This window comes from Dama dama, chromosome 30 (assembly GCF_033118175.1).
Source record: "Dama dama isolate Ldn47 chromosome 30, ASM3311817v1, whole genome shotgun sequence".
Lineage (NCBI taxonomy): Eukaryota > Metazoa > Chordata > Mammalia > Artiodactyla > Cervidae > Dama > Dama dama.
Window position 1 is genome coordinate 75,897,187 of NC_083710.1, and position 19,961 is coordinate 75,917,147.

At 40.6% G+C, this 19,961-nt stretch overlaps 1 protein-coding gene across 1 annotated transcript in view; it reads right to left on the reverse strand.

Annotated features, from left to right (window-relative positions):
* Nucleotides 1–19,961, reverse strand: part of LOC133049659 (ATP-binding cassette sub-family C member 4-like) — a 204,609-nt gene that overhangs the window by 127,989 nt on the left and 56,659 nt on the right. Inside the window, exons 12-13 of the mRNA XM_061133820.1 lie at nucleotides 7,193–7,287; nucleotides 6,899–6,985 (exon numbers count right to left, since the gene is read on the reverse strand). Of these exons, the coding sequence (XP_060989803.1) occupies nucleotides 6,899–6,985; nucleotides 7,193–7,287 (182 nt within the window). The remainder of the gene's footprint in view (nucleotides 1–6,898; nucleotides 6,986–7,192; nucleotides 7,288–19,961) is intronic.

Here is a 19,961-nt window from a genome sequence, read left to right on the forward strand (position 1 = left end):
TATTATGAGGACTGAACACCTTCCAAATATAAAAATGGAAGAACAGAATCCATATGGCCCAAATCACAGTGGGAAGCATAGAACAGATTAAAGGACACACCAGTTCTCTACAACCAAGACCCTTGTTGATCCGACCACCGAAGATGGCTGTTCTCTTGCTCTCTATATATCCCTGCTTGACCAGTGCCTGCTTCACCTACACCTACTCATGTGACTGACCTTTCTACACATTTTCCCCAGACTTTAGCTGATGACTGTTCTATTTTTAGATCAGAACCCTCCACTATGCTTGTCAAAGAGGTGGGAGGGGCATGACTCTCTATTGGTTTCCATGGTAACTGACAAGTCAATCTTATTTGAATTCCCCTCTATGTCTTAATCTTCCTTCTTCCTCACCTCCAGCCAGGGGCAATAACTAGTGTCATGTTCTGCCCTACTGGCCATCGCACATGGTGGGGTGTTGGGCAGTACCTTGCTTCAGACATGGGAGTTCACCCTATCCGTTAAACCATTCATGTCTCTGTCACTCACTCCAGGCTCTTTCTTTGGTCTAATGTGGGCAAATACAGACCTTGCAGGCTATAGAGTGCAACTTAATGACCCACCCTGTAGTCAACCTTAAGGGTGTTTTCACAGTAACCCGTTAAGCTGCTCCTACATTTTAAATGCAGATCCATAGGGATTCAACCCCAGTCTCATCCCATAGGGTCTACAAATTCTCCAGGGAAACGAGTAGTTGGGTCAGGGACCCTAGTGACCAGGAGCGGAGCTCCAGGCATGAACTCTGGGTGCCCAAGCCCCTCAGAGAGCAAATCTCAGGAACCTGGACCAGAGCTCAGCCTGTGAGTGAAACAGATGGAGAGTCTGGAGGCAGCAGATTGCATCTCAGTCCCTCTCATGAGCCTGATGATGTCGGACAAGCAACTAAACCTCAGTTTCTTCATCTCAGAACAAGGTCAGTGACAACTTCATCCACACGTTCTGAGAAATCAAACCACCAATCCACTCAGTAAACATTAGCTCCCTTCTCCACTCCTCCCCAACCACGAGTGGTCATGTGCTTTGGACTCAGGACAGGAAAGTCCTAAGGGGACACTCTGGACACTGGGTCTGTGATCAGATCATCAGAGCAAGAGTCCAGGATGTAGACACATACTCCATTAGTTAAGTACAAGCAGTATTTTTGATGTGTCTTAGTTCAGTTTTTGGCTTTTTTTTTCCCCCACTTTTGACATGTCTTAGTTCAGTTTTCCTACTTAAATTTCTTAAATATTTAGTACTAAAGCTTTTAATGGAATTATTTTTCCTTCAATCAAAATTATCCACTAATAGTCCCTAAAGTTGGATGTTAATCAAATCTGTTGGGCAGCTATGTCCAAGATGAACCAACCCAAAAGTTTTTAAATGTTTTCTTTCTAACATTCCATCACATAAGAGGTAATATAAATGCAAATAATTACAAGGAAGTGATCAGTTGATGACTGTGAATTTTTCCTAAATAATGCTTTTTATCAAAATCTCTAGGAAAATATTTTCCAAATTGCTAGAACAAAGATTCCCAAATCACACCAAAGAAAAGAAAAAGACTGATTCAGCAAGAAGATGTTCAACCATTATTCCTACATAAGGGCTAAGTTAAGAGGTGACACATCCTATGGTAGAGAGGATACAAAAAAAAAAAGAGTCCGCAACTTCTTTCATTCTATCAGCAGAGGTTTATTGAGGAGCCAGGCACTGTCCTAAGTGCTGAGGACACAGAACAAGAAAGCAGGTCAAGACAGTAGACAACACTCTGCATCATGTAATGGGGGACACTGAACGAGTATAGAAAATACACAATCAGTCCATGATGCCTGCTTTGAAGGAAAAGCAAGGGAGGCCACTGTCTTAGATGGGGAGACATGGGAACCCTGGGACTATGTGGGGAAACATCCCTGGAAGAAGACACAGCAGGTGCAGGAGTCTTGATACTGAACAAGCTGGGCTGAGGCGCCTTCCTGCATTCACAGTTTCTAGGGGTAAGAGGATCTATAAATGGTCAAGTGCACCCACTGAGGGCTGTGGGAAGACAGAGGGCACATGCACCTCCTGCATAAGCAGGAGGGAATGGCAGGGCCCATCTTTCACTTTCCTAATGTTCCCTGATGCACTGCTCCCTGGCTCTGGGACACAGGGAGCAAGCAGTGTGGACAGACAGACGGGGATGAGAAAGGACCCCCACAAAGCCAGCAAGGCTGGATATCAAGTGTGTGGGGGACAAGATGGAAAAGCTATTAGGGACTTAAAGCAACAGCATTTGTTCTCCATTTGAGGACCTGGAGTTACATCCTGAAAGTGAGGGGGACGGGTGGTCTGTGAAGGGCTGAAGCAGGAGGATGAGCTATGTAGATAGCAGCATGGGAGTCTGATCAGGGCAGACCCAAAGATCTGATGACACAGGAGGGGGGGGTTCTGGTGATGTGGGGTTCCCTGAACCACAATAGACCCATGCCATGATCCCCACAGCATGACAAGACTGCATCAGTTCACTTAAAGCCTCTAACTTTCAGTAGGTGATAGAACCCGCTTAATGTTTACAATATAGTTGCACACCTCACAAACCTTAATAACCTTGGATATAGAATCATGACTGAAGGAAATTGTTAACAAGTAGAAGACTGATGCATTTATTTGAATATAAAACCCTCCCCATGACTAAGCTTCCACATGACCACCATCTCTCATATCATACTGTTCCATCCAATTTTCTAACTTGAGATCCTTCTCCAGTTACTTCAGAGTGATTTCCTAAATTACACTCATGCTCCTTGTCCTAAGTTTTCTCAGGGAACTTGGTTTTGATCAGCATGCAACAATCTTCACAATCTTGCTTTCATCAAATATACATCCACGGTCATTAAACTGAAAATGTTAGAAGATTTTATAACCACCTGTGTTTGAACAAAAACTTGTGAGAGTTTTCATGATCAGCACACTGTACTTGACAATCAGAATGCCTTCCTCTCCCTTCCCTGTGACACAGATGCAATGGTCATGAGAGGGTAACAGACAGGAAGGCCAGGGGTCTCCAAATGGAGGAAATATGGTGCAAGTGTCAGATATTTTTTTTTATCTCTCTCTTAAGTGGCAGGAGGAAACAAACTAGTGATATATTGTTTCCCTTTCTCTATACAAATTTAAAAAGAAGTTTCTCTTAAAAAACTGTGTTGCCATAATGACACCTGATTCCACCTGAACTTAACTTTTCTCAAATCTTGAGCTAACCAATATATATATATTTTATGGAAATGTCTGTTTTAAACTATATTAATGTACTATGCATTTACCCTAGACTCTATCTTCAAATCCGATCCACCTAAAATCTCAGATTTAGGCTCAGAACCGACTTGATAAATTAGTATGTTATACTCAGACATTGTTCTCCTAATCTATGTAAACAAAACTATTTGTATGGTAATCTGCCTTTCTACAAGATTCAAGTCAATCGTTTTATGGCCCAGGATGATTCGCTTGGTGCCAAGATTATCTCAAAATACATCTTGTGGGTGAGGGGCCTGGAGCCATTCTCTGAGTTTTGAGACATTCCTTTCTTTCATTAACAGACAGCTAGTAACTATATAACATCCAGCTAAAGACTAGCAGTGGGGTATTCTTTCTGCCCCCTTCTGATGTCTATGTCAGAACTTTTCTCTATCTCTTTTACAGTTTAATAAAACTATTACACAAAAGCCCTGAGTGATCAAGCCTCATCTCTGGCCCTAGATTGAATTCTTCTCCTCCAGAGGCCAAGAATCCCAGCATCTTTCGTGGTTCAGCAACAACTTTCAGCCAGTAGAAACTGTTCTTGTCCTGATGGAAAACTTGGGCAGATGCTCACAAGACAGGATGACACATTTGTGTCAGGGCAGGGCAGGGCAATGGGAACAGGGAAACTGAGCTACTCATGATGCCAGGAGGGTGGGGGTGGGGAATCCCTGTCACAACATTAGTGCCTGTCATCTCAGCTCATGACAAGACACAAGGTACTTCTCTGTTGGTGTCATACCGAAATAATTCTCACAAACACACAGGATTATGAGAGACAGCACAGGGAGAGCTTGCAGAAGAGCAACTCCCTGAGGAAACTGCTGAAAGCATATTTATTAGAAATTTATCTGACAGAGCTCAGTGGGGTATGACAAAGACCAGAAATCAGGAACAAAGGCAAACATCTGAGGGATATGGAATGTGCATGTAAACTACTTCCTTGTGGTCAGCAAAGGATTACATGGGAATCATAAGTTGCTCTGTATACAGAATGGTTTCCCTAAAGTAGAGTTTCCCACACTTCTCTAAGGGAAAATTCATCAAGTCACAAAGACAAGAGGGTGGGAAAGGGGGGTCATATCAGAAAGCTGAAGGCCATGACACATGTCAGCTGCCCTGCTCTCTTGTGTTCTGAAAGAACCAACACTAACATGTCCTTTTTTGTGCAGCAACACACACATAACATGAAATTTACCATTTTAACCATTTTTAAGCCTACAGCTCAGTGGTATTAAGCACATTCACACCATTGTGCAGACATCACCAGCATCCATCTGCAGAACTCTCTCACCATCCCAACACTAAGCATGAGTTACACACAGACTTTGGGGGAATATGCCCCATGATACCTGCTTAGAGGATGTTGAAACCCAGCTCCTGCTATCCAGAGCTCAGTGCTCTCACATGTCTCTCTCTCTCACTGACTTTGCTGAAGTCTCTTTACTTTGTTATTTAGGACTTGCTATGAAGTCTGTCCCCTCACCAAAACTCACATGTTGACACATGAACTGCCAGTACCTTAGAATCTGGTGATAGGACTTTTAAAGAGGTAACTGTTACCCTTAATTAGGGTAGGCCTAATCCAACCTGACTGGTAACCTTAGGAGACATAAGGACAGAGACACAGGGATGCACGTGAACAGAAGAAAAACCATGTGAGGACTCAGAGAGGAGGATGCCATCAGAAGCCAAGGAGAAAGATCTCAGCAGAAACCAAATCTGCTCACACATTGATCTGGACTTTCAACCTCAATAACTGAGAAAATTAATCTTTGTCATTTAACTCCCACCCCCAAGCTGTGACAGCCTGCTACAGACTGAACATCTGTATCCTCAATATTCATACACTGAAACCTATCCCCCACTGTAATGGTACTTGAGCTGGAGTCTTCTGGAGGTGACCAGGTCATGAGTGAGGAAACTCCATGAATGGGAAGAATGTCCTTATGAAAGGGGCCCAGATGGCTCTCTCACCCCTTCCACCACATGAGGACACAGGAATCGTGCCCTCAACAAACACCAAATCTGCCAGCACCCTGACCTTCGACTTTCTCAGCCTCTGGAACTGTGAGGGATAAATTTCTGTTATTTCTAAGTCTCCCAGGCTCTGGTCTCCTGTGAGAGCAGCCTGGACAGACACAGCCCCAGCAAACTAACACAGGACCTGACAGCAAGAATTTCCAAACAGCTTCTCTCTGCCAAACATTCTGCCTCCTCAAGGTGAGGACGTGTCTGCTGTTCTCCTCACAGCCCTGCTTCCTCCTCCCTCCACACCTGTTCTTCGACTCTTCCTTCAGCAAAAGAACTGGGTCATCTTCTCAGCCTCCACACACCCGCCCATCCTGCAGGCCCCCAGGGCACCACCCCCCCAGCCCCAGGCACAGGGAGCTTTCCAACTTCAGTGAAAGCCTCCAGCTGACACTTCTGCTTCTATTCAGCACTTACTACCCTGTAGTGAAACCCTCCAAACCCTGACTAACCTGACCTTTTCCCAGGTCTTAACAAGCTCCACATAGAGACAGATTCCTCTGAGGCAGGAATGAGAGCCAGGTGTCCTAGTCTCCCTTATCCTGCCCAGTGTGGGTCCTTCCCCTCTCCTGGCTCACTGTCCTCCTTGTAAACTAAGAGGCTCTGTGCAGTGACATTTACAAGGGCACTGATCTCAGTGCACACAGCTGGGCTTTAGCTGTAAGGGCTCGCTAGCTTTAACAAGGTGAACAACAGCAAGGAAGCCACCCGTAGGGGTAGATGTGATAGATGTAGAAGCTGTTTTAGCAAAAGCAAGTTCATGAGGCTTTCAAAGAGGTCAGTATAGACACTATAAGAACCCTAGTCATTGTGTCAGACACATTATACACAGAAAATCATCAGTGTTGCTCTACTTCATGTGTTCTGTGGCCAAATAAGAGCCACTGACATCAAATTCCAGAAACAAGGTGAGAGTCAGGACTTCAGCCCGATTCCAAATTCCCAGTTTCACATTCAAGTTAACCTTACATTGTAGGTTCTAAGTATTCATTCTAGTAAGTAGCCATGAAGCAATGTTAAATAACTGAAGTCATACCCAGATATGGAATAAATCATTCTTAAATTCTAGACTTCATTAAGTATTTCCAAACCAGCAGAATTATAAGTATAAACCAATAGGTCATTGCCATGGAAGCCCTATATCAGTACTGAAAATGCTGTACCTTCTAACATGCCTTTCACAAATGGAGGAAAAGAACTGGCAGTCAAGTACCAGATTACCGAGATCCAATTTCCGATTTAAAAACTGTACATAACCTTCTTTATTCCTCGGGTCTGAGTTCACCCACAGTATCCAGTTATCAACTGCATGTAGCAGTGGGAAATCTGCCATCTACCCCACACTCCCTAAAGCACGGAACCCACTGGCCTCTTCATACTGGAAGCATTTTCTGTATTATCCTGTCCTCACCTCATCATGATGCAAAATTTCTCTACAATGGATCTTCTGTGGAGAGAAGGGAAGGGAGATGAGGGACACGAGGGCAGAATAAGCTGAGTCTCTTCCCTGATCTCTACAGGGTTCCTGGAAAGCAGAAATGATAGAAAACAGGAGCAAACTCACTGTTCAAACAAGTGCCTGCTGACTGCTGCATCCACTGCACTGAGTGGATCATCCAGGAGGTAGATGTCTGCGTCCTGATACACAGCCCTAGAAAACGTAGAGAGACATCAGGAGAAGACACTGCATACTCCTTGGATCTCATCTCTGAACAACTCCATGTTCATTAAAGGAGTCCAGGGAAAGGACTAAGACCTTGCTTCACACAGCCCCACCCGGAAAGCAGGGCCTGCGTGCTCATGTCCACTAGGAGCCACGGAGGAAGAGGGACAGGATGGAAAATGAGACCCCATTTACCTTGCTAGGCTGATCCGGACTTTCTGTCCTTCACTCAGTGTGATTCCTCCATCTCCTATCACTGTTAGATCTCCTTCCTTCCAAAGTTGCAAATCCTATATGGAGAAAGAAAAGGGGGAAAAGAAAAAGATTTAAAATGTGTTCTCCTCGTGTCTTCCTAACCTTTTAGCATTCATTCTTCACCCAAGCATTTGATCAATAGCAATGGGTATATTTCATAGTGACTAAACTCTAACCTGAACATTAAAAAAAACTTCTCAAAACTTTTCAATTGTTTTCATTCTGTAGTTTTTCATGGCATTTATATATTTGGCAATTTTAACAGATATTTTGTTGAGTATTAACTATACACCAGATGTTATTCTGAGAACACTGAAATCAGCCAGGATGAAACAAAGTCCCTAGAGTTTATTTCCATGGTGGGAGACAGACAAAATGGAAAATTAACCTGAGTGCAAGTACTGAGGACCAGAAGGAAAAGGAAGCCAGCTCAAGGGGTAAAGAGGGAAAATGAATTCACACTGGAGTCCACAGGGCTCTGCTCAGAGGGGTGTGAGCAGATCTGGGGGAGTGGGAGTGGCTCACATAGACCTGGAAAGGCTGCTCCACAGAGAGGGACAAATAAGTGCAGCGGCCAAGGGGGAGATGCCCAAGGTGTTCAGGACAAGGAGGCCAGGAGAGCAGGAGCCAAGTAGGAATGAGGGAAGTGAGGGCAGAGACAGAACAGGAGGAATCCTGGTGTCACTCCCAGTAAAGGGGGAGGGCTGACATCATGAGATTTTTAAGGAATCACTCCTGTGCTTTGCAGAAAACAGACAGGGAAGGAAGGGTAAGAGCAGATACGAGTGATGAGGCTACTAGAATAATCTATGGGAGAGAGGGCAGTGATCAGGACCAGAGTGGGAGCAGCAGGAATGGAGAGATGAGGTCACACTCCAGACACATTTAGGAGGTGGAGTCTGTAAGACCTGCTGATGGGCATGAGCTGTAAGAGAAGAGGACTGTGGTGTTTGGGGTGAGGAAGGGGAAGGACAGGGTCTCCATTTACTGAGTTGGGGAAGATGGTGGAGGCAGGTTTAGGAGACTACACTCGTGGACAAGCTGAGATGAACTCTCACTGATGTCATGGTGCAGCTGGACATGCAAGTGTAAAGGTCTGTGCTAGAGACACAGTGTGAGTGCTGGTGGCCCAGGTTGGTCAAGGTACAGGACTTATCTTATCAAGGAATAGGTGGCAGCTGTGTGGCAGCACTGGAATGACTGTGAGGAGATACCCCGCGTCCAAGAGCAGAGAAGCCCCACCAAGACCATAGGTACTGCAGCAACAGCTGCGCAGCACTAGAGCAACTTTGAGGAGATAACCCACATCCAAGGGCAAAAGAGAAGCCCAAGCAAGACAGTAGGAGGGGCAAAATTGCGTTTAGAATCAAATCCCATACCCACCAGAGACACTCAGAGGGCTCAAACAAACCTTGTGCAAACCAGGACCCAGAGACCCCACAGAGACTGAGACAGAACTGTGTTTGAGTGTCCTCTATGGAGGTACAGGTCAGCAATGGACTGTTTCAGGGACAGGGGTTTTGGGTGCAACAGACTTGGATATGGCATAAGCCCTCTTAGAGGAGGTTGCCATTAACCCCACCATAGAGCTGTTAGAACTTACACAGGACTGAGGAAATAGACTCTTGGAGGGAACAAACAGAACATTGTGTGCACCAGGACCCAGGAGAAAGGAGCAGTGATCCCACAAGAGAATGACCCAGACTTGCCCTTGAGTGTCCAGGAGTCTCCAGCGGAGGCATGGGTTGGAGGTGGCCTGTTGCAGGGTCAGGGAACTGAGTGTAGCAGTGCATGCATGGGACATTGTGAAGGAGGTCACCATTATCTTCATTACCTCCACCATGGTTTGGACCCAGTAAATAACAGGGAGAGAACACAGCTCCACCCATCAACAGAAAATTGGATTAAAGATTTACTAAGCATGATTCTGCCCATCAGAATAAGACACAGTTTCACCTTGAGACTGACTGAAGCTTCCATAAGCCTCTTATCCTTCTCCATCAGAGGGCAGAGTGAATGAAAACCACAGTCACAGAAAACAAACCAATCTGATCACATGGAACACAGCCTTGTCTAATTCAATGAAACTATGAGCCATGCCATGTAGGGCTACCCAAGATGGGCAGATCATGGTGGAGAGTTCTGACAAAACATGGTTCACTGGAGAAGGGAATGGCAAACCACTTCAATATTCCTTCCTTGAGAATCCCATGAACAATATGAAAAGGAAAAGGATAGGGCACTGAAAGGTGAGCACTCCAGGTCAGTAGGTGCCCAATATGCTACTGGAGAAGAGTGGAGAAATAATTCCAGAAAGAATGAAGAGACAGAGCCAAGGCAAAAACAACAACCAGCTGTGGATGTGACTGGTGATGGAAGTAAAGTCCGATGCTGTAAAGAGCAATAATTGCATAGGAAAATGGAATGTTAGGTCCATGAATTAAAGCAACTTGGAAGTCCTCAAACAGGAGATGGCAAGAGTGAAAGTCGACATTTTAGGAATCAGTGAACTAAAATGGATTGGAATGGGTGAATTTAACTCAGATGACCATTACATCTACTACTATGGGCAAGAATCCCTTAGAAGAAATGGAGTAGCCATCATAGGCAACAAAAGAGTCTGAAATACAGTACTTGGATGCAGTCTCAAAAATGACAGAATGATCTCTGTACATTTCCAAGGCAAACCATTCAATATCACATTAATCCAAGTCTATGCCCTGACCAGTAATGCTGAAAAAGCTGAAGTTGAACAATTCTATGAAGACCTACAAGACCTTCTAGAACAAACACCCAAGAAAGATGTCCTTTTCATTATAGGGGACTGGAAAGCAAAAGTAGGAACTCAAGAAATACCTGGAGTAACAGGCAAATTTGGCCTTAGAGTACAGAATGAAGCAAGGCAAAGGCTAATAGAGTTTTGCCAAGAGAATGCACTGCACATAGTAAATACCCTCTTCCAACAACACAAGAAAAGATTATACACATGGATATCACCAGATGGTCAATACCGAAATCAGATTGATTATATTCTTTGCAGCCAAAGATGGAGAAGCTCTATACAGTCAGCAAAAACAAGACCAGGAGCTGACTGTGGCTCAGATCATGAACTCCTTATTGCCAAATTCAGACGTAAAGTAAAGAAAGTAGGGAAAATGACTAGACCATTCAGGTATGACTGAAATCAAATCCCTTACAATTACACATAGGAAGTGACAAATAGATTCAAGGGATTATATCTGACAGACAGAGTGCCTAAAGAACTATGGGTGGAGGTTCATCACACTGTACAGGAGGCAGGGATCAAGACCATCCCCAAGAAAAAGAAATGCAAAAAGGCAAAATGGTTGCCTGAGGAGGCCTTACAAATAGCTGTGGAAAGAAGAGAAGTGAAAAACAAATGAGAAAAGGAAAGATATTCCCATTTGAATGCAGAGTTCCAAAGAATAGCAAGGAGAGATAAGAAAGCCTTCCTCAGTGATCAATGCAAAGAAATAGAGGAAAACAACAGAATGGGAAAGACTAGAGATTTCTTCAAGAAAATAGGAGATACCAAGGGAACATGCAAAGATGGGTTCGATAAAGGACAGAAATGGTATGGACCTAACAGAAGCAGAAGATATTAAGAAGAGGTGGCAAGAATACACAGAAGAACTGTACAAAAAAGATCTTCATGACCCAGAAAAACATGATGATACGATCACTCACCTAGAGCCAGATATCCTGAAATGCAAAGTCAAGTGGGCGTTAGGAAGCATCACTACAAACAAAGCTAGTGGAAGTGATAGATTTCCAGTTGAGCTATTTCAAATCCTAAAAGATGATGCTGTGAAAGTGCTGCACTCAATATGACAGCAAAATTGGAAAACACAGCAGTGGCCACAGGACTGGAAAAGGTCAGTTTTCATTCCAATCCCAAAAAAGGCAATGCCAAAGAATGCTCAAACTACCACACGGTTGCACTCATCTCATGTGATAGTAAAGTAAATGCTCAAAATTCTCCAAGCCAGGCTTCAACAATACGTGAACCATGAACTTCCAGATGCTCAAGATGGATTTAGAAAAGGCAGAGAAACCAGAGATCAAATTGCCAACATGTGTTGGACCATCAAAAAAGCAAGAGAGTTCCAGAAAAAAATATCTACTTCTGCTTTATTGACTATGCCAAAGCCTCTGACTGTGTGGATCACAATAAACTGTGGAAAATTCTTAAAGAGATGGAATACCATACCATCTGACCTGCCTCCTGAGAAATATGTATGCAGGTCAGGAAGCAACAGTTAGAACTGGACATGGAACAACAGACTGGTTCCAAATAGGGAAATATGTCAAGGCTGTATATTGTCACCCTGTTTATTTAACTTATATGCAGAATACATCATGAGAAATGCTGGGCTGGATGAAGCACAAGCTGGAATCAAGATTGCCAGGAGAAATATCAATAACCTCAGATATGCAGATGACACCACCCTTATGGCAGAAAGCGAATAAGAACTAAAGAGCTTCTTGAAGAAAATGAAAGAGAGTGAAAAAGTTGGCTTAAAGCTCAACATTCAGAAAATTAAGGTCATGGCAGCCAGTCCCATCACTTCATGGCAAATAGATGGGGAAACAGTGGAAACAGTGACAGCCTTTATTTTGAGGGGCTTCAAAGTCACTGCAGATGGTGACTGCAGCCATGAAATTAAAAGATTCTTGCTCCTTGGAAGAAACGTTTTGACCAAACTAGATAGCATATTAAAAAGCAGAGACATTACTTTGTCAACAAAGGTCCATCTGTCAAGGCTATGGTTTTTGCAGTAGTCATGTATGGATGTGAGAGTTGGACTATAAAGATCTCTGAGCGCCAAATAATTGATGCTTTTGAACTGGGCTGTTGGAGAAGACTCTTGAGAGTCCCTTGGACTGTGGTATTGGAGAAGACTCTTGAGAGTCCCTTGGACTGCAAGGAGATCCAACCAGTCCATCCTAAAGGATATCAGTCCTGAATATTCATTGGAAGGACTGATGCTGAAGCTCAAAGTCCAGTATTTTGGCCACCTGATCAGAAGAACTGACTCATTTGAAAAGATCCTGCTGCTGGGAAAGATTGAAGGCAGGAAGAGAAGGGGACAACAGAGGATGAGATGGTTGGATGGCATCACCAACTCAATGCACATGAGTTTGAGTCTACTCTGGGAGTTGGTGATGGAAGGGAGGCCTGGTGTGCTGCAGTCCATGGGGTCACAGAGTCGGACATGACTGAGTGACTGAACTGAACTGAGGTGTGACTTCAATTGGACATTTGACTAATGTTTGCATCAGTTCCCACTTTCACAAAGGGAAAACACATGACTTGTGCCTTCACAGTAATACATACGGCAAGTGATGGAGTGACAGACAAGGTCTGCCCAAGAAATGGAAGCAGAAAGAGCAGGCTGGGCAAGAAAACCAAATGGAAAGAAACAATGTGCTCAAGGCACATGGAGCAGATCAGGTGGACCAAGTAGCAATCATACAGTAAATGTAAAAAATAATCCACACACAAATATGATATCAAAACCAACAATCATCAGAAAATGTGAGGAAAAATATAAGATACTAGAAATGCATTAGAAATTAAAGACCAGCAACTAAAAAACAATCTTGTTTGTATATAGACTGTTATAACCTATAACTTCCTATACCTATAACCTCCATGGTAACCACAAGTGAAAATCTACAATAGATACACACACACACACACACACACACACACACACACACACACACACACACACAAATCCAAACATAACACTAAAATTAGTTGTCAAATCACAACAGAAATAAACAAAAGAGGAAAAAGAGAAAAAGACTTACAAAAAGGAATCCAAAACAATTAACAAAATGGCAATAAGAACATACATATTAATAATTACCTTAAACATAAATGGACTAAATGCTCAACCAAAAGACCTAGAATGGCTGAATGGATACAAAAGCAAGATCCAAATATATGTTGTCTACAAGATACTTGTAGATCTAGGGACATATACGGCTGAAAGTGTGGGGATGGAAAAAGGTATTCCAAGCAAATGGAAATAAAAAGAAAGCTGGTTTAGTAACACTCATTATCAGACAAAATAGACTTTAAAATAAAGACTGTTACAACAGATAAAGCAGGACACTACATAATGATCAAAAAAGAAGATATAACAGTTGTAAATACATATACACACAGTATAGGAGCACCTTGATATATACGGCAAATACTAATAGCCATAAAGGGAGAAATAGACAGTAACACAATAGCAGGTGACTTTAATACCTCAATTATATCAATGGGCAGATCATCCAGACAGAAAAATCAATAAGGAAACATAGGCCTTAAATGACTTATTAGACCAGATGGACTTAATCAATATCTACAGAGTAGTCCATCCAAAAGCATCAGAATACACATTCATTTCAACTGCACATGAAAAATTCTCCAGGACAGATCACATGCTGAGCCACAAAGTGAGCCTTGGTAAATTTAAGAAAACTGAAAACATGTAAAAAATATAAAAACATATAATAAATATATTATAAATAAATATATAAGTAAATAAATAATACAAAAACATATTAAAAATCTTTTCTGTCCACATTGCTATGAGATTAGAAACTAATTAAAAGAAATGAAAACTGTAAGAAACACAAACATGTGGAAGCTAAACAATATGTTATTATACAACCAATAGACCACTGAAGAAATCCTAGAAAAAATCAGAAAATACCTAGAGACAAAAGAAAACAAAAGCACAACAGTCCCAAGACTATGGGACACAGCAAAGCAGTTCTAAAAGGGAAGTTTATACAATCTTACCTCAGAAAACAAGAATAATCTCAAACAAATAAGCTTACCTTACACCTAAAGCAATTAGAGAAGTAAAACTTAAAGTTAGTAAAAGAAAATAAATGAAAGATCATAGTAAAAAGAAATGAAATAGACATTCAGAAAACAGTAGAAAAGATCAATGACTTAAAAGCTGGGTTCTTTGAAAAGATATGCAAATTGTATAAACCTTTAGTCAGACTCATCAAGAAAAAAAGAAGAGCGCTCAACTCAATAAAATTAGAAATGAAAAAGGAGAAGTCATAACTGACTCCCCAGAAATACAAAAGATCATTAAGAGACTACTACATGGAACTATACTCCAATAAAAAGGACAATCTAAAAGAAATTGACTAATTCTTAGGAAGGTACAATCTTCCCAGACTGAACCATGAAGAAATAGATAATATGAACAGATCAATCACAAGTACTGAAATTGAAACTGTGATTTTAAAACTCAAAAAAACTGTATTGGTGTTTATCTTTCTGGCTTACTTCACTCTGTATAATGGGCTCCAGTTTCATCCATCTCATTAGAACTGATTCAAATGAAGTCTTTTTAATGGCTGAGTAGTATTCCTTCATGTATATGTACCATAGCTTCCTTATCCATTCGTCTGCTGATGGGCATCTAGGTTGTTTCCATGTCCTGGCAATTATAAACAGTGCTGCGATGAACATTGTGGTGCACATGTCTCTTTCAGATCTAGTTTCCTCAGTGTGTATGCCCAGGAGTGGGATTGCTGGGTCATATGGCAGTTCTATTTCCAGTTTTTTAAGAAATCTCCACAACTGTCCAGGACCAGATAACTTCACAGGTGAATTCTGTCAACACTCAGAGCAGAGTTAACACTTCTCCAAAGTGAAACTCCTCCCAAAAACTGCAGAGAAAGGAGTACTTCCAAAGTCATTCTATGAGGCCACAATTACCCTGATACCAAAACCAGACAAAGATAGAACAAAAAAAGAAAATTATAGGCAAATATCACTGATAAACATAGATGCAAAAATTCTCAACAAAATACTAGCAAACCAAACCCAACAACACATTAAATGGATACACCATAATCAAGTGCAATTTATCCCAGGGATGCAAGGATTTTTTAATATCCACAAATCATTCAGTGTGATACAACATATTAACAAAAGAACTAAATCATACAATCATCTAAGTAGATGCAGAAAAAGCTACTGACAAAATTCAACACCAATTTATTACAAAAACTCTCCAGATAATCAGCATAGAGGCAATAGGCCTCAACATAATAAAGGCCATAAACAACAAACCTACACCTAGCATCATACTCAGTGGTAAAAAAGCTGGAAACATCATACTCAGTGGTGAATAGCTGGAAGCATGATCCCTAAGGTCAGGAATAAGACAATGATGTCCACTCTCACCATTGTGTGACATAGTTTTGGAAGCCCAGGTCACAACAATCAGAGAAGAAGAAGAAATAAAGGATTCCAAATTGGAAAAGAAGTAAAACTCTCATTGTTTACAGATGACATGATACTATACACAGAAAATGCTAAAGATGCTATCAGAAAATTACTAGAGCTCATCAATGAATTTGGTAAAATTGAAGGATACACAATTAAACCACAGAAATCTGTTGCAATTCTACATACTAAAAGGGAAAGTTCAGAAAGAGAAATTAAGGAAACATTGAAAGATCAGAAAGAGAAATTAGGGGGAAAATTTCATTTACTATCACATCAAAAAGAATAAAATACCTAGAAATAAATCTACCCAAGGAGACAAAAGATCTGCACCCTGAAAAATACAAGACACTGATGAAAGAAATTAAAGATGACATAACCAGCTGGAAAGATATACCATGTTCTTGAATTGGAAGAATAAATATTGTCAAAATGACTATACAACCCATGTCAATCTATAGATTCAATGCAATCTTTATCAAGTTACCAATGGCAATTTATTTGTTTTTACAAAACTAGAACAAATTTATTTTTTAATTTGCATGGCGACAGAGAAAACCCCAAATAGCCAAAGCAATCCCAAGGGAAGAAAATAAAAAACAGAGTTAGAGTAATCAGGATCCCTGACTTCAGACTATTCTAGAAAGCTACACTCATCAAAACAGTATGGTACTGGCACAAAAACAGAAATATAGATCAATGGAATGGGATACAAAGCCAAGAAATAAACACATACACATGAGATCAATTACTCTATTATAGAGGAGGCAAGTATATACAATGGAGAAAAGACAGACTCTTCAATAAATGGTGATGGGAAAACTGGACAGTTACATGTACAAGAATGAAATTAGAATATTCTGTAACACCACACACAGAAATAAACTCAAAAATGGATTAAAGATCTAAATGTAAGAATGGATATACTATAAAACTCTTAGAGGAAAATGTAGGTAGAACACTCTGACATAAATTAGAAAAGTATCTTTTTCAATCTGTCTCCTAGAGTAATGGAAATAAAACAAAAATAAACAAATGGAACCTAACTAAACTCAAATCTTTTGCATAGCAACGGAAACCATAAACAAAATGAAAACACAACCCACAGAATGAGAGAAAATATTTATAAACAATGCAACCAACAAGGGATTAATCTCAAAAACTTAAAACAGCTTCTGCAGCTCAATATAAGAAAGCCAAAAAACCCAATCAAAAAATAGGCAGAAGACCTAAATAGAGATTTTCCAAAGAAGACATACAGATGGCCAAAAGGCACATAAAAAGATGTTCAACATCACTAATTATCATAAATGAATACAAATCAAAACCACAATGAGATATCATCTCACACCAGTCCAAATGGTCACCATCAAAAAAAAAAAAAGTTGGAGTGGGTGTGGAGCAAAGGGATTCCTACTACATTGTTGGTTAGAAGGTAATTTGGTACAGCCACTATGGAGAACAGTATGGAGGTTCCTTTAAAAACAAAAAAATAGACTACCATATGATCCAGTAATGCTACTCCTGAACTTATATCCAGAAAACACCATGGTTTGAAAGGATACATGCACCCCAATGTTCATTGCAGCACTACTTACAATAACCAGAGCATGGAAGTAATGTAAATGTCCATCAACAGATAAATGGATAAAGAAGATGTGGCATATATATAGAATTCAGCCATTAAAAAGAATGAAATAATGCCATTTACAGCAATATGGATGGACTTAGAGATTATCCTTCTAAGTAAGTCAGACAGAGAAAGATAAATATTAAAACACATGCAGAATCTTAAAAATGATACAAATAAACTTATTTACAAAACAGAGACATACTTAGAGACTTAGAAAACAAACATTATGGTTATCAAAGGGGAAAGGTGGCAGGGAAGGAAAAATTGGAAATTTGGGATTAACAAATATTAACTACTATTAATATATTTAAATAGATAATCAAAAAGCACCTACTTTATAGCACAGGAAACTCTACTCAATTTTCTGTAATAACCAAAATGGAAAAATAACCTGAAAAATAATAGATATAGGTATATGTATAACTCAAGGGCTTCCCAGGTGGTGCTAGTGGTAAACAACCTGCCTGCCAATGCAGAAGACCTAAGAGATGCAGGTTTGATCCCTGGGTCAGGAAGATCCCCTAGAGGAAGGCATCCAGTATTCTTGCCTGGAGAATCCCATGGACAGAGGAGCCTGGTAAGCTACAGTCCATTGAGCAAAGAGTCAGACACAAAGAGTCAACTGAAGTGACTTAGCATGCATGTATGCATGCATAACTGAATCACTTTGCTATACACCTGACACTAACACATTGTAAATCAACTATGCTACTCCAAAATAAAATGATTTTTTAAAAACTACAAAAAATGATAACATGCAGACAAATGTGACATACTATATTGCTTATGTTAACAGAATGTTTTTATTGCTGATTTATATAATGTACTATGTGTAGAGCACCTATATAAAGATCAGCTCAAATAAAGGAAGTTAAATACTCAAATATTTTTTCCATTATCTATCATATTTCATGGCTGTGATCTTACCAAAAACTAGCTGAGCTTATAATTAAGAGCTAATTTATTTTCAAAATTATTTTAGCATTAACAGAATGCTTGTTGGGTCCCTAGCAATCAGGTGCTTTATAATCACAACTACATTTCATCCTCAGAACAAATTTATAAGGTTGCTGGTACTATTATTTCCATTTTACAGATGAAAAAATGGGCTTCTAAGGTTCAAACAACTGGTCAAAACACACACCTAGTAAATAAACTGAAACTCAGTCCCTGAGCCTTCTGACTCCTGGGCCTTGGAGTTGATGTCAACAGCCTAAATCAAAGTTGCCAAAGTGATTATTTCATATCTGCTATTTTGTTACAGAAATACTTTAGCTCAATTAACTTAAACATTTACTTTCATTAGATCTAGTATAATACATGTGAGAAACATGCTCACCAGCCCAAACTCAAAGAATGGACTTAGAAACATGAGGTGCAACAGGAAGCGAGGTTTTAAGGACATCTTGCAAGATCGGGTGTCTGGTGGGCAGGCACACCCAGAGTCATTACACAGAAAAAGTTATCCTAGCACAGAAGTCCCTCCCCTAGTTCCTCATTGAGTACTACAGGGTGAATAAGCTTCCTGGACTTCACCTACATTTGTTCCCCTCCTCTTTATGGGCTGGTCCCTCCCTGACATCTTGTTTCCTCCTTTCCTGCAAACCTATTCCCATTCTATGTTTCAAATTCACCAATAGGATGAGTTTGTGTGAAACCCTATTCCCATTCTTATGTTTTGAATTCACCAACAGAAAAAACCCAGACAAAAATCCTAGGCATCCTGCCCTCCTTTTGCTTGCCTGGACTTTTCAGTTTTGTAAGCCTTATGACTATCGGCTATTATATCAGCAATCTGTTGCTATTGCAAGAAAGCTGATTACAAAAGCAAGCTGGGTGTAAAAGCAAGCTGTTGTTATTACATCAAAGCTAGTTATTCTTGAAAATGGACCACTTTAAGTTTTTTCTTACATACATATGGCTGTTATGAACATATGTAATAGAAGAAATATTGCCTGAGTGGTAGTGGTGGGAAGAACTGTAAGGAGAAATCTTTATTATATTTATAAGCATGTACATATGAATGGATGGATAAATATACAGAAAATGGCTATAATATTAACAATGTGCATGTGTGCATGTTTAGTCACTCCATTGTGCCCAGCTTTTTGTGATCCCATGAACGTAGCCTGCCAGGCTCCTCTGTAACCCTCATCTCCTGCATTGGCAGGCAGATTCTTTACTACCACCTGTGAAGCCCCATAGTAATGATAACCACCATTTACTGAAAACCTGGCATGTTTGAATCTCACAAGCATTTGCCTGTGCCTTTACAGTAATCTCATCCCTCCTCCACTTATTAATAATAACAAAGGAAACTGAGACAAACACCTGGAGTTACTACCGAGGACTATGTCTCTCTGAAGGCCAAGCATTTTCTACTACATATTTAGCCTCAATATCTACAGGCCAAAATAATTCCAAGAAGCCACTACTATTTGTAGTGTCTTAGGCCCATCCACTGATACATGGATTCCAAAAGGAGATAAGCAAATTATCTCATTACTCATTACAGTAAATCCCCTACATGCAAACCTTCAAGTTACAATCTTTCAAAGATGAGAACCTGGAGCTTACTAATGAAGACCTGATAGAATGGGAGGTCAAGAGAAAGGACAAAGCTAGACAAGAGGAAAAAGCAGTAAAGAACTAAAGACATTCAAGATGCAGGAAATGACAAGGGGGTTTTCTTTATTTGAGGAATCACTGTTAGGTTTTGAGGTATAGTGCCTCAATGTAGAACCGTTCATGAAAGCTGCAACAATCCAGTGCTACCATGTCATCTATGATGAGAAAAA